At 58.8% G+C, this 18,578-nt stretch overlaps 2 protein-coding genes across 5 annotated transcripts in view; one reads left to right on the forward strand and one right to left on the reverse strand.

Annotated features, from left to right (window-relative positions):
- The window catches only part of LRP1 (LDL receptor related protein 1), a 74,684-nt gene extending 74,314 nt beyond the window's left edge, over positions 1-370 (forward strand). The window contains exon 88 of the mRNA XM_040088349.1: positions 87-370. Coding sequence (XP_039944283.1) covers positions 87-370 — 284 coding nt within the window. The remainder of the gene's footprint in view (positions 1-86) is intronic.
- A 2,574-nt stretch (positions 371-2,944) lies between these two features.
- R3HDM2 (R3H domain containing 2) overlaps positions 2,945-18,578 on the reverse strand; it is a 36,296-nt gene continuing 20,662 nt past the window's right edge. For 2 of the 4 annotated variants that reach the window (XM_040088426.1, XM_040088424.1), the window contains exons 12-24: positions 16,378-16,604; positions 14,967-15,124; positions 12,564-12,653; positions 11,791-12,033; positions 11,141-11,267; positions 10,500-10,735; positions 10,038-10,192; positions 8,357-8,457; positions 7,635-7,804; positions 7,339-7,483; positions 7,141-7,241; positions 6,958-7,042; positions 3,381-4,127 (exon numbers count right to left, since the gene is read on the reverse strand). In XM_040088426.1, coding sequence (XP_039944360.1) covers positions 3,751-4,127; positions 6,958-7,042; positions 7,141-7,241; positions 7,339-7,483; positions 7,635-7,804; positions 8,357-8,457; positions 10,038-10,192; positions 10,500-10,735; positions 11,141-11,267; positions 11,791-12,033; positions 12,564-12,653; positions 14,967-15,124; positions 16,378-16,604 — 2,215 coding nt within the window. In that variant the 3' untranslated portion in view covers positions 3,381-3,750. Of the gene's footprint in view, positions 3,194-3,380; positions 4,128-6,957; positions 7,043-7,140; positions 7,242-7,338; positions 7,484-7,634; positions 7,805-8,356; positions 8,458-10,037; positions 10,193-10,499; positions 10,736-11,140; positions 11,268-11,790; positions 12,034-12,563; positions 12,654-14,966; positions 15,125-16,377; positions 16,605-18,578 lie in introns of those variants that run through there. The other 2 variants (XM_040088425.2, XM_040088427.1) reach the window with 2 other exon arrangements.

Here is an 18,578-nt window from a genome sequence, read left to right on the forward strand (position 1 = left end):
CCCCAAAACTGGGCAAAAAACCCACCCCCCCCAAACCCAGCCGGGGGCTCCCTCCCCGTCCCATGGGCTCAGCTCACCACCCTCAGCTTTGCTCCCCACCGGCTTCGTGGCCTCCGACTCCTCGTCCATCATCGCGGCCAAGGGCTGGAAGGCACAGAGACCTCTCAGGGGGCGCAGAATTGGGGGGGGTTTGGGGGGGGGTTATCGGGGTGCTGGCCCCGCGGCGGCAGGAATTCGGGGAGAGCCCCGCGCCACACTCACGTTCTTCTTGTCGTCCTGCCCCTTCTTGCGCTCCTTGTTGGCCATGATGACGCCCGTCCGCAGCGTCTCGAACACGGGGTCGCTCCTGTTTGCTGCGGGGGAATGGTGAGGAGGAGGAGGAGGAGGAGGAGGAGGAGGAGGAGGAGGAGGAGGGGGTCAGGGGTTTTTTGGGGGGGGGGGACACCCCGGGGTGGGGTCCAAGGGGACGGGGCCACCCCAGCACTGCCGCTCACCGAGCTGCTCCTTGGTGCCGGCGTACTGCTGGTCGCTGTAGAGGGGGGAGCTGTACGCCCGGCGGAACCCGGGGGGCTGAGGTGGGGGGAAAGGGGGGGATTGAAGCATCAGAGACCCCCTCCAGGACCCCCGAGCCGCTTGTCAGAGCTGGGAGAACCCCGAGAGGGGAACGCCGGGGTTCCCCTCAGTGCCAGGAGCTGACCAAGGGTGGGGTGGTGGCACCGCTGCCAGGGCTCGGAGGTGAGGGGGGTGGCACTCACGATCTTGCCGAAGCAACGCTGCATCTCCACGTAGGACTGGCAGTGGTGGTGGATGTTGGTTTTGCAGTTCTTGCACCTCAGGCCAAATTTGTTGTTGACTGGCAGCGGCGGGGTGGAAAGGAGAGGGGGAATGTGACACTGCAGCTGTGAAAGGGCCGGGACAGAGCCCAGGGCAGCCTCGGCCCCCCAGCCCCAGCCCTGCCCGTGACCCCCCCCCAGCCCCAGCCCTGCCCGTGCCCCCCAGCCCCAGCCCTGCCCGTGACCCCCAGCCCCAGCCCTGCCCGTGACCCCCAGCCCCAGCCCTGCCCGTGAGCCCCCCAGCCCCAGCCCTGCCCGTGACCCCCAGCCCCAGCCCTGCCCGTGACCCCCCCCAGCACTCACGGACGATCATGCGGGCGCAGACGTCGCAGAATTTGGGCTTTTTGAAGTAATGATCTTTGAACTTGTGCGGTTTGTCGTTAACGAGTTTCTCGGGTTCGGGAGGGGGCTCGGGCTCCTCCTCCTCTTCCTCCTCTTCGTCATCCTCATAGATGTAGTAGATGGGTCCCCCCGAGGGGCTGACCAGCTCCCCGTTGGGCTGTGGCTCCGGCGCCGCCTCCTCCTTGGGTTTTCTCTGGAAAAGTTGCTTCAGCTTCTGCAGCTGCCGGGCAGGAGAGGACGGATGGTGTGGGGCGGCGTGAGGGGGGCACAGGAGGGCAGAGACCCCGTGCCCGCCTCCTCGCCCCAGAGACGCGCTGCACAAGCGGGAGGAGGCTCCGGGGACGCTCGGAAGATGGGGACCCTCCTCCCAGCCCCGAGATTCTGTGATTCCCGAGCACCTCACGGATGCTGGCGCTCGCACGAGCTGGGAAACGCTCACCCAACACCCGGCTGCATCAGGGTCCCACCAGGCACCCCAGGACCCCCCAGAGCCTCCTGGGGCTGCGGAGGGGGGATGATAGAGAGGGGGCTTCCCTCGCCCACCCACCCAAACTGCCCTGTGGGCACCCACTTACCCGGCTCTTGGGTTTCCCACCTGAAGCGGGTGACGCTGGCGGCTCTGGCACTTCCTTCTCCGTCATGCTGCCAGGGGAAGGGACGGAGATGGAGTCGGCTGGGGCAGCTCCGGCTGCAGGAGGCCGGCAGGGCTTGAAGCGGGTGGGTGGGCAGTGCCAGCGCTCCCCCTGCCCGTCCTGCAGCCCCTGCCCCTGCCAGGGTCGGTTCCATCCCCGAGAGCCCCAGGGCCGGGCTGCAGGAGGTCGATGCCCAGCTCTGAGCGTGGCACCTCCGCTGACTGCAGGGACGCGGTGCCAAGCGCTGCCAGCCAGCCCCTGGGCCACCTGCCCGTGCCCACCTTTGGCCTGGACATCTCCACGCCGCCGTGAAACCGCGAAGGGCGCCGCTCTCTGCCCCTCAGGCTGGCACCGCCGGGCATCACCCGCATCCCGCTGCCACCCTCAGCTCGCTTCCACGCCGGCCCTCACTATTTTTGGTGCCACCCATCCCCTTCCAAACCAGCCGGGAAAACCATCAGCCAGGCGAACGGGGAGCGCTGGCACGGACGGGCACTGCGGGAACGGGGCTGCAGAGTGGCCAGGGTGGGCACCGCAAAGCTGGGGCGCACACTGGGGGGCACTTACCCTGTGCTCGGAGCTCTCGCCCTGCGCTGAAGGAGCCCCCCCGTGGGCCGCAGAGCCCCCAGCGCTCGGTGCCGGGGCGAGCGGAGTGACAGGGCACAGGGGGACGACAGCTGAGAGCGGCGGCGGGGGCTGACGCCGGGAAATTGGAGCCCCAGCGTTCGGCCGGGAGGGAGCGGGCGGAGGAGCCGCCGGCTATTTGCGTTGGTGGGTTGCTGGGCGTGCCAGGGCCCCCCCACCTCCACCCCACCCCCCCGGCTTGGCCCGGGACAAAGAAGGAACCTCCGGGAATTGGGCACACCGAGGGTTCCAGGAGCCGGGCACACACCAAAGGCTCCGGCTTCGGCGTCTGCTTCGCGCGGTGGAGGCTGCTGGGGGGTCGGGGGGCAGCGCTGGGGGGTCGGGGGGCAGCGCTGGGGGGCTCTCGTGGCACCCTCGGGTACCAAATCCTGGCGATCCAGGCTCTGCTGGGATCCCACTGCCTGGGCCAGGGCCAGGGCCCTGGAAGGGGCACCCAGGGGTGCCCTGCCTGGCTGTGGGTGGAGCTCCCCGTTCCTGGCAGCTCTTACCTGTCCGGCTGCACCTGCTCAGGAAGGTTGGGAGCATCGTGCCACTGCCACAGGCACCCCAAATCCTGACCCCACCTGCACCCACCAGCGCCAGGCGCTGCTCCTGCCAGCAGGAACGGGGCGTTTCCCGGCAGGGCGCACAGCTGGATTCATTCCTGCCCTGGAATTCCACAGCTGGATGGGCCCACGAACATCTGGCAGGGGAGTTCCAGCCTCAATCCAGCTGCTGAGCCCAGCCTGGGATCCCCCAGCCCTGGCACCGACAGACAACTCAAAGTTAAATTCGAGCGATGGACGATTTTCCTTTTTTTTTTTTTTTTTTTTATTTAAAAACAACCCTCCCCTCCCCCAAAAAATAAAATAAAACAACAAAAAAAAAAATCTCCCACCCCCCCAACCCCCACCCCACCCTCCCCCGCCGCAGCAAAATAATAATCCGATTAAATAAAATGTGCAGTGAACATTACCAATCAACACCTGCATGTGCGGTCCAACACAGTGCTTAAACAAAAAACAAAACCAAACAAACCAAAAAAAAAAAAACCAAAAAAAAAATATTTCCATAGACACAGGGGGAAAAGGGGGAGAGGCGGGCACGGGCGTCACTCCAGAAAAAAAAAAAAAAAAAAAAATCATAATAATTAAAAAAAAAAAAAAAATCATCAACTTCTCGTCTCTTAATTATGTTCATATAAATATATCGAGGAAAAGAGGGCGAGAGGAAAGGAGGGCGAGAGGAGAAAGAGGCCCAGGAAGGAGCGGCCGGTGCTCTTACTGGGAGCTCTTACTGGGAGCTCTTACTGGGAGCTCTTACTGGGAGCTCGCCCTCTCCAGCACCCTCAGGTCGTAGTTCTTTTTGGCCACGCGCAGCTTGAAGCGGCTGAGGGAGTTGTTGAGGCGGAGGGAGGCGTTTTGGGCGGCCAGAGGGCTGGGGAACACGGCCACGATGGTGTATAAGGCAGCCAGGTCACCGTGCCTGCCGTTCTCCGGAGTCCCGCCGTTGTCTCCTCCTCCTCCTCCTCCTCCTCCTCCTCCTCCTCCTCCTCCTCCGTCCCCGCGGCGCCCCTGAGTCTCTTTGAGCCACTGGATTTTGGCACCGGCCATGGCGAGCTGGGTGAAGAGTTTGTCGGCTTCTGTCCGCGTGATGCCCTCGGGCAGATCCGTCACCTCCAGCACCCGGCCCAGCACTGCGGGGAAGGAGCAGCGCGTCACTCGAGTGCCGCCGTTTCTCACCGGGATTCCGACGGTTTTCACCAGAATTCCGCCGTTTTGGACTAAAATTCCTGCCATTTTTCACCGAGTTCTGCCATTTTGGACCAAATTCCGCCATTTTGGACTAAAATTCCGCCATTTTTCACCGAATTCCGCCATTTTGGACCAAATTCCTGCCATTTTTCACCCAAATTCTGCCATTTTGGACTAAAATTCCTGCCATTTTTCACCGAATTCCGCCATTTTGGACCGAATTCCTGCCATTTTTCACCGAATTCTGCCATTTTGGACCAAATTCCGGCATTTTTCACCCAAATTCCGCCATTTTGGACTAAAATTCCTGCCATTTTTCACCCAAATTCCGCCATTTTGGACCAAATTCCTGCCATTTTTCACCGAATTCCGCCATTTTGGACCAAATTCCGCCATTTTTCACCAAAATTCCGCCATTTTGGACTAAAATTCCTGCCATTTTTCACCCAAATTCCGCCATTTTGGACAAAAAATCCTGCCATTTTTCACCGAATTCCGCCATTTTGGACTAAAATTCCGCCATTTTTCACCGAATTCCGCCATTTTTGACCAAATTCCGCCATTTTGGACCAAATTCTGCCATTTTTCACCGAATTCCGCCATTTTGGACCAAATTCCGCCATTTTTGACCGAATTTCTCCATTTTTCACCGAATTTCGCCATTTTGGACCAAATTCTGCCATTTTTCACTGAATTCCACCATTTTGGACCAAATTCCACAATTTTTCACCAAAATTCCACCATTTGGGACCAAATTCCACCATTTTGGACCAAATTCCGCCATTTTTCACCAAAATTCCGCCATTTTTGACCAAATTCTGTCATTTTTCACCGAAACTCCGCCATTTTTCACCAAAATTCCGCCATTTGTGTCATCGTCAGGTCCCTGGTGTCCCAGGATGGAGCATCCACCTCTCCCGGGCACAGGAACGCCCAGGTGCCAGTGCCAAGCTGCCCCCCGCGGCAGGGATCTGTTCTTTCAAGCCACTCGCTTCCCCTCCGAAGCACCTCTGGAACGTTCCATCCCAATCCCTTCCCGCGCCCACGACGCTGGGTTTGCTCCGGGAGGAGATGTGGGTTATTTCCCCGTGGCCAAATCCTCCTGGGTGTCCTTTGGATAAGCCGGGCAGCTCAGGCTGCCCCAGGGGCTCTGCCCCGTTTTCCTACCCCAAACCTCAGGGAGCAGGACCGGGAGCCAAGCCCACGCTGCCACCCCGAGCGTGGGAGGGAGGATGGCTGCACCCACGGAGGATGGTGGCACTGGGAGTGTCCTGCCCAAAGCCTTCTGCACTCCTGGTTCCTGCCTGGTGGTACCCAAATCTCTGCAGCTCCTGGCTCCAATCCCAGCCCTGTGGTCCCCAAATCCCTCTGCAGCTCCTGGCCCTGATCTCTGCCCCTGCCCTGTGGTCCCCAAATCCCTGTGCAGCTCCTGGCTCCAATCCCAGCCCTGTGGTCCCCAAATCCCTGTGCAGCTCCTGGCTCCAGTTCCAGCCCTGTGGTCCCCAAATCCCTCTGCACTCCTGGCCCCTGCCTGGTGGTACCCAAATCTCTGCAGCTCCTGGCTCCAGCCCCTGCCCCGTGGTTCCCAAATCCCTCTGCAGCTCCTGGCTCTGACCTTTGCCCCTGCCTGGTGCTACCTGAATCACTCTGCAGCTCCTGGCCCTGATCTCTGCCCCTTCCTAGTGGTCCCCAAATCCCTCTGCAGCTCCTGGTTCTCTATCCCTGCTCCATGGTCCCCAAATCCCTCTGCAGCTCCTGGCTCTCCTCTATCCCTGCCCCATAACCCCCAAGTCCTTCTGCACCTCCTGGCTCCAGCTCCTTCCCTCTGGTCCCCAAATCCCTCTGCAGTTTCTGGTTCTCTATCCCTTCCCTCTGGTCCCCAAATCCCTCTGCAGCTCCTGGTTCTCTATCCCTTCCCTCTGGTCCCCAAATCCCTCTGCAGCTCCTGGTTCTCTATCCCTTCCCTCTGGTCCCCAAATCCCTCTGCAGTTTCTGGTTCTCTATCCCTTCCCTCTGGTCCCCCAATCCCTCTGCAGCTCCTGGCTCCAGCCCCGGCTCTGGGCTTAGCAGAGCTGCTGGAGGGATTCTTTGCTAATATTAACATGGCACGTAGGGACCATGCCAGGGGCAGGAGGGGGGCAGGCAGCTCTTAAAGGGCCCCAGCAAGCAGCTGCTGCTGGTGACACCGAGGTGACACCGAGGTGACACCGGGGACAAGCCTGAGGTCCCCAGAGGGTCGGTGAGGGCGGCTCCATCCCCGCTGTGGGTCCCTCCCTTCACAAGGACCCAGTGGAGACGCCCTGGATGTGGGTGGAGAAAGGATTCACTGGAACCCTCAGCCCTCAGAGCCACGCTGGGAGATCCCAAATCTCCAAGATGGGGCTCTGAAGCTTTTCCATGGGAAAGGGAAGCAGTGACTTGGGAAAGCGGCGGCGGGGATGAGATCTCGAGAGTCTGGACACTCACTTTGTGCTGATCAAGAGGGATAAAATCCCAGCTCTGCCAGCTCCACCTGCTCCATCATCCCCAACCCCTGTGAGGCAGGAGTCCTCCTCCTCAGAGGTTTTACTCCCTGCTCACCCACCTCCCTCCGGGCACGGCGGGCTGGATCTGGGGCTGGGGGGTGTTTGTGGATGTGCGGAGGAGGCACTGGCAGGAACCACCCTCCAAAACCAGGGAGGCGGGCAGGGACAGCACCTGGAGTCTCCACCATCTGTCTCTGGGGACATCAGAGGGCAAAAGGGCTCGAGGGGGGGGGGGGGGGTCACTTGCCTACGTCACTTGTCCCCAGGTCGGTGGACGCTGACTTCAGGGCCTGTCTCTTGCTCCTGTTTCCGTGCTTCATTCCAGTCTGCCCCTTGAAGGAGAAAAAGGGCACAGCGTCACCTCGGGGGACGTTGTGGCTTCACGGAGCTCACGGAGGAGCCAAGGAAGGGACACCTGGCCCGGCTCTACCTGGTGCCCCGTGTAGCTGGGCTGGTTGTGGAGCAGCGGCGGGGGACACAGGGACAGGTTGTACTGCAGAGGTTGGCCCAGCAGCGAGTACCTCCCATCGCCTGCAGCAAGAGCAGCAGTTTGTTGGGGGGATCCTCAGGAACCCCCCCCCACAGCATTCCCCAAGCCCTGGGATGTCCCCACACTCCTTGCCCTTACCTTGTGCCGGGCCCATGGGCCGGGGGAACTGCGTGAGGACGGGGAGGGGGCTCAGCCCCGTGCACACGCTGTTGAGGTTGGTGACGGGCGACGGCGTCGGGGACTGGGTGGGGGACGTGATGGGGCTGCTCAGCTGGGTGCTGGCCTGGGGGAGGGACAGTGTCAGACCCCTCCCCGGTGCTCGTGAGAGCTCCCACAGCCACCTCGAGCCCGTGGGGTGAGCCCCCCGCCCGTCAGCCGGCTCGCCTCGAGGGCTGAGCTGCCTCCTCCCAGTCCCTCCCAGTCCCTCCCAGTACCTGAGCGCTGGTGTCGGGGTTGTAGAGGTCTCCTGGCTTCTGCCCCCGCTGCTCCAGGCTGTAGTACTTACAGTGGCTCCACTGCACCACGGGGGGGTTTTGGGGTGCCTGGGGGCCGTTGGGGACGTTCAGCTGCATCACCACCACGCCAGGGCCAGACGGGGACACCCCTGGGGACAGACACAGGCTGCTGGGGGACACAGAGCACCGCCCTGTCCCTGTCACTGCACGCCCTTCCCCACAGTGCCACTCTGGACTCTCCCCTCTGCCACTCGTGATTTTCCCAGGCTGGAAAATCCCCACCAGGACCCTCTGGGGATTCCTGTCTAACAGCAAAGGTTGTGCCTGGCAGTGATGAGTTTTAATCCAGGGAGCACAGGGGCCCAAGCTGAGGGATGGCAGCTCAGTGACCGCTCCGAGCATCGCCACAAAACCCCAGGCAAAGGCTCCAGGCACAGAACCCCAACATCCTGCAGCTCACCGGGTGCAGACCTCCACCGTCCCAGCTCAGCTGTGACAAGGCAGCAGGAATTCCTGCAGCTCTCAGCAATCCACAGCCCCCCCAGCTCCCTCCAGCCCACTGCCCACCGGGGCCGGGAGATGCCAGGCACGAGCCGGTGCCACATCCTCATCGTTCCCTGTGGCATTCCCAGCTTCAGGAAGCTGCCAGCTCCAAACGCTGATCCCAGCTGGGCAGGGGATGCCAGCCCTGCCCCTGGTACCTGAATACTGCTGCTGCATCTGGGGAGGGCTGCAGGGCGCCGGCGACTGCGGCATCTGGTACTGCTCGGAGCCAGGGGGCTGCAGGAACCCCACGGATGGGCTGTGGGGCAGAGAGGGCTCGGGTGAGGATGGGGAGGAAGAGCTGGGGTGTTTGCACGGGTTATTCCCAGTTCCCTCTTTACTGGGATGGCTGAAAACACAGGAACCTCTGGAGAGGGCTGAGCTTGAGGAGTTTGACACGCTGGTGGCCAGGAAACCCTGACCAAGAGAGTCAGGAATGGACAGACTCAGGGAGGAGCCAGGAATGGACAAACTCAGGGAGGAGTTAGGAATGGACAAACTCAGGGAGGAGTTAGGAATGGACAAACTCAGGGAGGAGCCAGAATGGACAAGCTCAGGGAGGAGTTAGGAATGGACAGACTCAGGGAGGAGCCAGGAATGGACAAACTCAGGGAGGAGCCAGGAATGGACAGACTCAGGGAGGAGTCAGAATGGACAAACTCAGGGAGGAGCCAGGAATGGACAAACTCAGGGAGGAGTTAGGAATGGACAGACTCAGGGAGGAGCCAGAATGGACAAACTCAGGGAGGAGCCAGAATGGACAAACTCAGGGAGGAGCCAGAATGGACAAACTCAGGGAGGAGCCAGAATGGACAAACTCAGGGAGGAGCCAGGAATGGACAAACTCAGGGAGGAGCCAGGAATGGACAAACTCAGGGAGGAGCCAGAATGGACAAACTCAGGGAGGAGCCAGAATGGACAAACTCAGGGAGGAGTTAGGAATGGACAAACTCAGGGAGGAGCCAGGAATGGACAAACTCAGGGAGGAGCCAGGAATGGACAGACTCAGGGAGGAGTTAGGAATGGACAGACTCAGGGAGGAGTTAGGAATGGACAAACTCAGGGAGGAGTCAGAATGGACAAACTCAGGGAGGAGCCAGAATGGACAGACTCAGGGAGGAGCCAGGAATGGACAGACTCAGGGAGGAGTTAGGAATGGACAGACTCAGGGAGGAGCCAGGATGGACAAACTCAGGGAGGAGTTAGGAATGGACAAACTCAGGGAGGAGTTAGGAATGGACAAACTCAGGGAGGAGTTAGGAATGGACAAACTCAGGGAGGAGCCAGAATGGACAAACTCAGGGAGGAGTTAGGAATGGACAGACTCAGGGAGGAGTTAGGAATGGACAAACTCAGGGAGGAGCCAGGATGGACAAACTCAGGGAGGAGTTAGGAATGGACAAACTCAGGGAGGAGTTAGGAATGGACAAACTCAGGGAGGAGTCAGAATGGACAAACTCAGGGAGGAGTTAGGAATGGACAAACTCAGGGAGGAGCCAGAATGGACAAACTCAGGGAGGAGCCAGGAATGGACAAACTCAGGGAGGAGCCAGAATGGACAAACTCAGGGAGGAGCCAGGAAACCCTGACCAAGAGAGCCAGGAATGGACAAACTCAGGGAGGAGCAGCCCTTTGTGGTACCCACCCACCTCCAACCCCGGCACAGCAGGATCATCACGGAACCGCCAAAGAGATTCACGGAATCTCCCGAGTTGGAAGGGACCCACGAGGATCATTCAAGGCTGACTCGTGGCCTTGACAGGACACCCCCAAAACCCCAAAAGTGTGAGCACAGCACCCCTTTCACCCCCAGGCAGGCCAGAGCTGCCGGAGCTTTACCTGGTGCCGTTCTGCTGGGCAGTGGGGATGACACTGTAGTAGATGGGGACCCCCCCAGCCTGAAGCCCCCCCTGCACGGACTGGCTGGCTGGCACAAGCACTGGCTGCTGGAAGGGCTGCTGCACCACGTTCTGGGACTCACTGGCCATGGGAACCTGGGCAGGGAGGAGAGCAGCAGCTCTCAGGTGACAGAGCAGGGGGGAACCGGCCCGAAGTGAGCAGATTCCAGGTGTTGGTTTTTTTTTTTGTCTTACGGCCCACAGCAACCTCAACCCGGAGATTCTCCCAGTCCTCCCGCCTCCAGGCGCGTCCCACGGGTCCCCACGTGGATGTGGCCTCCCCAAGCTGCCAGCTGTGAGCAAATCCCCACCCTCCCCATCCCTCAGCAACAGGAACTGGGCACCTCCTGCCCGGCCGGGGCTCCCTCCCAGCACCCCACCCTCGGGAGCAGCGGGTGCCCACCTGGTACGAAGGCAGCGGCGTGTACTGGACCATCAGCCCTTGCATCTGGCTCCCCATCCCGCTCCTCTGGCTGCTGAGGAGCCCGGGGGGCTGCGCCTGCTGCACCCCCATCACGCTCTGCATCTGGCCCCCCATGTTGTTCCTCTGGCTGTTGAGGAGCCCGGGGGGCTGCGCCTGCTGCATGCCCACCACACCTTGGTACGTTTGCTGCTGGTTGGACATCATTGGCTGTAAACCTGCCAGAAGGGGGTTTCAGTGGAGCAGCTTCCCAGCTGGACAAAGGGAAATAGCCCCAGGTTTTGGATTCCGGGGAATAAACCCCGCCTCTGCCACCAGCTCCCGTTAAAGAGTGGGGAAAAGGCTTCCCTTGGAGCAGATGTAAACGCAGCCAAGGGTTTAAATTCTCCTGGCAGCCCCTCAGTGAGGCTCAAATCCACCTCCTCGCCTCCCTCAGCAAGCTCAGAGGAGAGGGAGGGGAAGGACACAACAGCCTCAGCAGACAGAGGCAGCCCAACTTCCCAACCGAGAAGCAGAGAGCGGGAGATGGGGACCCCAGACAGCGCATGGGAGATCTTTGGAGCCAACAAAAAGCAGCAGGAAAGGGAAAGTTGCCCCCTTCCCCTCTTTTCTTCCCCCCTTACCTGGCTGCTGGGACTGCTGGGGGAGCTGCTGCGGGCGCTGGGAGCTGTAGGCCACTGGGTGACTGAGGGGTCGGTATTGCTGGCTGGAGTTGGGGTACTGCCCGGGGGGGTAGTAAGAAACCTGAATCTATCAAGGGGCAAGAAAACGCAGCGGTGAGAACACAGCAGGGAGCAGGAGCAAGAAAGCTGGTTCCCCCAGGACCAGTTTTCTCTCTCACCTGGCCTGGCTTCTGCCGAAGGGAACCAGCCAGGGCTTTGGCTCTGGCCAGCCGATGGCTCCTCGGGGAACCGCGGCCCCTTCCCTCGCCTCCCAGCCTCCTCATCCAAGCCTTTCCCAGCACCGTAGTGCAAGAGCACAGTAGGCACAACTCTCCTCACAGCTCAGGGGACAATCCTAGAGGTCATAAAACCCTGCAGGACCCCAAAGAGAGCTTAGAGGTGTCAGCCCTGAGTCCGGCCACTGTCCCTGCCCCGCCGCTGAGAGCCGGGAAAGAACCCGCTGGCTTCAGAGGGACGCGGGGGTCGTCCTGAGCCTGCCAGGGGAGAGCGAGACCTGCGCCCCCGTGCGTGGATCCAGCACCAACTAGCAGCAGAAAAAGGGGGACCCCCCATCCCCTGCCAGCCCCGGGGATGTCCCCTGGTGTCCTTACTTGCTGGGGAGGCTGAATGTAGCCCTGGGGCTGCAGCACCTGCTGAGTGGGGGCCGTGTGCCCCGAGGCCGAGTAGCTGGAGGTGGGAATGGGCTGCCCAGGGGTTGCCATGATGAATCCTGTCTGCTGAGGGTGCTGGGAGATGAGGGACGACTGGAACATCGCCGAGGAAGGATCCGGGGCTTCCGTCGAGCCCTGGCGGCTGAGGCTGATCTGCCCGAAGGGGCTGCTGAGCTCGTCGGCCTGGAGTGGGATAAGGGGAAGGATGGAGGAGGACGGCACGTGGGACAGGAGCGGGTGGGACACAGCTCTGCTGGCAAACGCAGACCCCCTTCTCCAGGCTCTGGGAGAAGCTCCCCCAAAAAAAGGCCCCCAACACGGAGCGGGACGGGGGGACGCGGGAGCCCAGGGGGACAAAGGCTCAGCGGGCCCTGGGGACACGCGGGGGTCCCACGCAGGCAGGGGTGACTCCAGCCCAGCGGCCACATCCCACGGGGGACGACATTCCCAAAAGATCCCCGTGGAGACAACGCAGGGGGCTTGGCCGAGCCCACAGCGCCCCGGAGGCGAGCGGGAGCACGGCTGGGCAGCTCTGGGCTTGGAATTCGCTCTTCCCAGGCTCTTCCCAAGGCGCCGGGGGCTCAGAGCTCCGTGAATCCCAAGCCCAGAGGGGGTCGGTGTTCGGGGACGTACCTGAGCAGCACAAGCTCACACAACACAAACACAGCACAGAGCGCAAGAGACAGCGCAGAAGAGGAACTGGGGTTTTGTACCAGGTTGTACTGCTGGGGTGGAGAGACTGGCAAGAGGACTTGGGGGCAGGAGCTTGGAGAGTACGGAACAGGCTGCAGCGCCGGGACCGGCTACGACCAGCAGAGGAGGGGTGGAGAAAGATCGGGGGAAAGGGAAAAGGGGAAGGGGAAAGGGAAAGGGGAAAGGGGAAGGGGAAAGGGAAAGGGAAGGGAAAAGGGGATAAAGGGTGGGGAAAGGGGAAGGGAAGGGAAAGGGACAAGGGGAAGGGGAAGGGGCAAGGGGAATAGGAAAGGGAAAGGGAAGAAGGGATAACCGGAAAGTGGAAAGCGGAAAGCGGGTGATAAGGGATAAGGGAATAAGGGATGATAATGGGAAACGGGGAAGGGAAAAGGGGAAAGGGAAAAGGGGAAAGAGAAAGGGAAAAGGGAAAAGGGAAAGGGAAAAGGAAGGGGGAAAGGGGAGAGGGGGAAAGGAAAGGGGAAGGGGAAGGGGAAGGGGAAGGGGAAGGGAAAGGGACAGGGAAAGGGAAAGGGGAAAAGGGAAAGGGGAAATGGAAAGGGAAAGGGAAAGGGAAAGGGAAAGGGGAAAGGGGAAAGGGGAAAGGGGAAAGGGGAAAGGGAAAGGGAAAGGGAAAAGGGGAAAGGGAAGGGGAAGGGGAAAGGGGAAAGGGGAAGGGGAAAAGGGAAAGGGAAAGGGAAAGGGAAAGGGAAAGGGAAAGGGAAAGGGAAAGGGAAAGGGAAAGGGAAAGGGGAAAGGGAAAGGGGAAGGGAAAGGGGAAAGGGGAAAGGGAAAGGGAAATTGAAAAGGGAAAGGGGAAGGGGAAAGAGGAAAAGGGGAAAAAAGGGGAGAAAAGGGGAGAAAAGGGGAAAAGGGGAAGGAAGGGAAAGGAAGGGAAAGGAAGGGAAAGGAAGGGAAAAGGAAGGGAAAAGGAAGGAAGGAGAGAAAGAAGGAACAACAAGGTTAGTCAAGTGAGCCAACTGCAAACACAGAGGGGCGTTGCAGGGGTTGGGAAGCACAGAAACCATTCCAGGGCAGCATCCATCCCATCAGAGGCAGCCCAGGCGGAGGTTCTGCGGGGCTGGGCAGGAGTGACCTGCCCCAAGCAGCTCTTGCCTGGCAGGGACAGTGCCACCAGCTCACCAGGGCCACGTCTCCCAGCACAGCCCTCGTGTCTCTCCCATTTCCAGCATTCCCTGCAGCGCTCCTTGGACATCCCTGTGCACTCACCTTCCACAGGGACCCCTACTTTGTCACCTGTTTTATGAGAACCCCTCACTAAACCCACACCCTGCTTTGGGCACCAGCGATGGTCAGCACTGGATTGGGGGGTTTGGATGCTTTGATTTGCCCTTTGGTGACGCAGAAGGGACATGGACATGGGGATGGGGCATTTCCAGACCCTTCACCAACAGTCAAACACCTGGAATCAGGTTTTTTTCCCAGGATCTAAACCCTGGGATGAGACAGCAGAAGGTATAAACTGAAACCCCAGCGCAATCCAGCGATCCTGCACGAGATCTCACCCAGGGACTCTGCTCTTCCAGCTCCAGGCAGACACCCCTCATTCCTTGAGGCTCCACAAACAGATCCACAACCCTGGAGCCACTCCAGGGCCCGAGAACTACCAGCTCCCCCTTGTCCTACGGCTGGGAACAGCCAGCAAGGAGCTGCTCCTGTCACCTGCAGTAAAAAGCTTTTCCAGGAGCTTCTTCCCTCCTCTCAGCCCAGTGAAAACACTGAGAATCGTGGAACAGCCCAGGTGTTCTCAGAAGATCACCTGGTCCAGCATTTCATGGGAAAAGGAGCCTTGGTTCGATTATCCAGCAACCTCCCTGCCCCTGCTTTGCATCTTGAAGCCCTCCACTGGAACTCCAGGAGCTCTTTGCTGTGGAGCGAGTCCAAGGTGATGCTAAAGGAGCCCCTGGGCAGGCTGAGATCCAGCCCCAAGGTGGGACAGGGAGGTGCCATGGATACCCCCAAACCCCGTACTGGGACTGTTCCCACCCCATCCCCACCCCTGCAGCAGGTCACAGCCTCAGGAGCACAACAAGCAGGCAGGAATGTCACCCATGGGTGCTCCCGGGAGGCTTCCAGCCCTGGGAACAGCCCTTGGCTTTAACCCAGGGAGGGATGGTCTGGAGAACACACCCAGACTTGCTCCAGGATTTCAAACCAGTCCCGGGGAGCTCGGGATGGTCCTGAGGGGAACTGGTTCCAGTTCGTCACTCGTCCAAAGGCTTCAGCCCCTTTTCCAGCAGAGCTGAGGAGGTGGGATACCCCCCGGAATCCCCCCCGACACAGCAAAACCCAACCTCCAGGGATGACGAGCGCGGGGACCCCCCAAACCGAGGTGTGAGCCCAGAGCACCCCAGGATTCCTCTCTCCCTGCCTCCCTCCCCATCCCTGTGCCCTGTGGGACTCACCTGGGACATCATGGGGCTGCTCATGGCCGGCTGCTGCTGGGCTGGAGGGAGGCCGGGGCCCTGCGGGGGCGGCTGTGGGGCCGAGCAGGGCAGGAGGCCACGGCCAGGCTGCGAGGATGGCGACTGGCTGCAGGCCTCAGGGGCACCTAGCACCAAACCTGCGAGGGAGAGAGGCATGGAGGGCTGGGCTCCAGGAGAAAAGGGGATCCTGTCGCCACCGGAGCGTCCACGGGGAGAAAAAACGGGCGCGGACAGCAAAGCAAGGTGCTGACGCTCCAGCGGGTTGTACCTCCCTCCTCTCCATGGCCAGGGGCACACACTGTCCTGCCTGGTGTTCCCCAAATCTCTCTGGAGCTCCTGGCTCCTGCCTGGTGATCCCAAACCCCTCTGCAGCTCCTGGCTCCGACCTCCAAAGCTGATCCTGGGATCTCCTCCTCTGCCCCACACGCAGGGAAGAGGAATCTGGGCCGGGTGGAGGCTCCTCACCAGGGATCCCAAAACCAGGGAGCTGCCCAAAAATTGTCTGCCAGATGTTCTTTGGCAATGAAATCATTCCAGTTCTTTAACCCAAAACCTCTCTGCCAGGTGCCCTTTTGGCAGGAAAACAATTTGTTCTTTAGCCCAAAAACTGTCTACCAGATGATCTTTGGCAACAAAATAATTCCAGTTCTTTACCCCAACATTTGTCTACGAGATGTTCTTTGGTAAGGAAATAATTTGTTCTTTAGCCCAAAACCTGTCTGCCAGGTGTTCTTTAGCAGGGAAATAATTCATTCTTTAGCCCAAAATTTGTCTACCAGGTGTTCTTTGGCAGGGAAAGAGCTCCAGTTCTTTAGCCCAAAAACTGTCTACCAGATGATCTTTGGTAACAAAATAATTCCAGTTCTTTAGCCCAAAATTTGTCTGCCAGATGTTCTTTGGCAATGAAAAAACTCCAGTTCTTTACCCCAAAATTTGTCTGCCAGGTGCCCTTTAGCACAGAAAGATCTCCAGTTCTTTAGCCCAAAATTTGTCTGCCAGGTGCCCTTTGGCAAGGAAATAATTTGTTCTTTACCCCAAAAACTGTCTACCAGATGATCTTTGGCAACAAAGTAATTCCAGTTCTTTACCCCAAAATGTGTCTGCCAGATGTTCTTTGGTAAGGAAATAATTTGTTCTTTAGCCCAAAACCTGTCTGCCAGGTGTCCTTTGGTAAGGAAAAAGCTCCAGTTCTTTAGCCTAAATTTTGTCTGCCAGATGTTCTTTGGCATGGAAATAATTCATCCTTTACCCCAAAACCCGTCTGCCACGCGCCCTTCCCGCAGGAAAACTCGTTCTTTACCCCCCCAAACCTTATCTGCCACTTTTTGCCAACGAAAACCGCTCCAGCTCCTCAACCCCGACTCGACCCGAGCGGCGGCTGCGCCCTTACCCGCCGCCCGCGCCGTCCTGCCGCCCTTGCTGCTGCCCACGCTGTCCCCCCTGGTCAGGATGGAGATGCCGCTGAAGCTGCTGGCTTTGGTGACGGGTGGCCTCAGGTTTCGGATGGAGCCGTCCGAATCCGTGCTGCTCCACGGCCGCGGCTCCAGGGATTTGACGTCGCTCTCGGTGCTGCTCTGGCGGCTGCCCGAGGCTCGGCTCAGCCCGTCCCGGTTGTTCCTGCGCGCGTCAGAGGAGTCAGCCCGGGGCTCCCCTGATGTCACCCCTGCTTTTGCTGAGGTTTTTTTTAAAAGCCTTTTGATTGTTTGTAAAATGGAGTCAGACTTTTTAGCTTCTGTACGATATTTAGGAGCGGGTTTTGCCTTTTCTCACGCGTGTAACATAAGCAAATCCTTTGTTTTTTCATTCCCTGTCCTTTGTTTGCGTATTTCTAACCTGAAAGCAATTTTAACTGATGGCTGCTCTGGCCATTGGGCTGGGAGGTGAAAACTCCAGAGCCACAAATGTATAAAAAGTAAGAAATAAACCAAGGGGCTCTCTCTCCGCCCTGGCTCAGCATTGAGCTGGATGGAGGAACCTCTGCCCTTCAAAACCTCTCGTCTGCGTGTGGCTGCTTAGCGTGTCGTAGTGACAGTCACCTTGGTTTTTCTGAGGGTTTTTTTAAAGCCTTTTGATTGTTCATAAAATGGAGTCAGACTTTTTAGCTTCTGTACGATATTTAGGAGGAGTTTTTGCCTTTTCTTACACGTGTAACATAAGCAAATCCTTTAGCCCAAAAATTGTCTGCCAGGTGCCCTTTGGCAAGGAAATAATTCGCTCTTTAGCCCAAAAACTGTCTACCAGATGATCTTTGTTTTTTCATTCCCTGTCCTTTGTTTGCATATTTCTAACCTGAAAGCGATCGTGACTGATGGCTGCTCTGGTCATTGGGCTGGGAGGTGAAAACTCCAGACCCACAAATGTATAAAAAGTAAGAAATAAACAAAGGGGCTCCCTCTCCGCCCTGTCTCAGCATTGAGCTGGATGGAGGAACCTCTGCCCTGCAAAACCTCTCGTCTGCGTGTGGCTGCTTAGCGTGTCGTAGTGACAGTCACCTTGGTTTTTCTGAGGTTTTTTTAAAAGCCTTTTGGTTGTTTGTAAAATGGAGTCAGACTTTTTAGCTTCTGTACGATATTTAGGAGCGGTTTTTGCCTTTTCTCACACGTGTAACATGAACAAATCCTTTGGTTTTTCATTTCCTGTCCTTTGTTTGCACATTTCTAACCTGAAAGTGATCGTGACTGACAGCTGCTCTGGCCATTGGGCTGGGAGGTGAAAACTCCAGACCCACAAATGGATAAAAAGTAAGAAATAACCAGGCAGAGGGGCTCTGGCCTTGGCTCAGCCTCGGGCTCTCTCAGAGGAACGTCTCTGCCCTGCCAAATCTCTCGTGCCCCGATCACAGAGCTGCTGGTGCTGCACCCGGTGCAGGGTGGTGGCGACAGCCAGCAGCTGGGTTTGGGATCTTTTTGGGGAGCGTGGGGTGAGCGTTGGCAGCAAAAACCTCCCCGAGGCACAGCTTTTTGTGCTGGCCCAGCCCCAGCTCCTGGCCTCTTCCCCAGCATGGAAGAGACCTCAACGTGGACAGAAAAAGATCTCTGTGCTGAAGAATTCCCCGTCCCAGAACAGGGAGTTTTTAAAAGTTCTGGAAATGAGGCTGATGGGGTTCTAGGAGCGCACTTCCCACTCCAGCCCTGCTGAGGATTTCTGCCTGTTGGCCCAAAGCTGTGGTTGCCGCATCCCTGGAAGCGTCCAAGGCCGGGCTGGATGGGGCTTGGAGCAACCTGGGAGAGAGGAAAATGTCTCTGCCCAAGGCAGGGAGGTGGAAAGGGCCGAGTTTTAAAAATCCTTTGCAAACCAAACCATTCCAGGATGTGCCCTCACTGACCACCCTCCCTTAGCGCAGGCCACAGCAGGACTTTATGGGATACCAGCACATCACCCCAAGCCTGCTCCATCAGCCCAGCTGGGAATGGGTACCCAGGCTTTCCCGGGCAGGGATGGTGAGGAAAAGCTGCTGAACGTGGCTCAGGAAAAAAAAAAAAGGCTTGGAAGGAACTCCTGAGGTGATGCCCTGAGATGCTGGGAGCCAAAAAGGCATCTCCTGGAAAGCAGAACAACGCTGAGGCTCTGGCCCCTCTCTCATCCAGCCCA

The sequence above is a fragment of the Hirundo rustica genome, chromosome 30 (genome assembly GCF_015227805.2).
Source record: "Hirundo rustica isolate bHirRus1 chromosome 30, bHirRus1.pri.v3, whole genome shotgun sequence".
Lineage (NCBI taxonomy): Eukaryota > Metazoa > Chordata > Aves > Passeriformes > Hirundinidae > Hirundo > Hirundo rustica.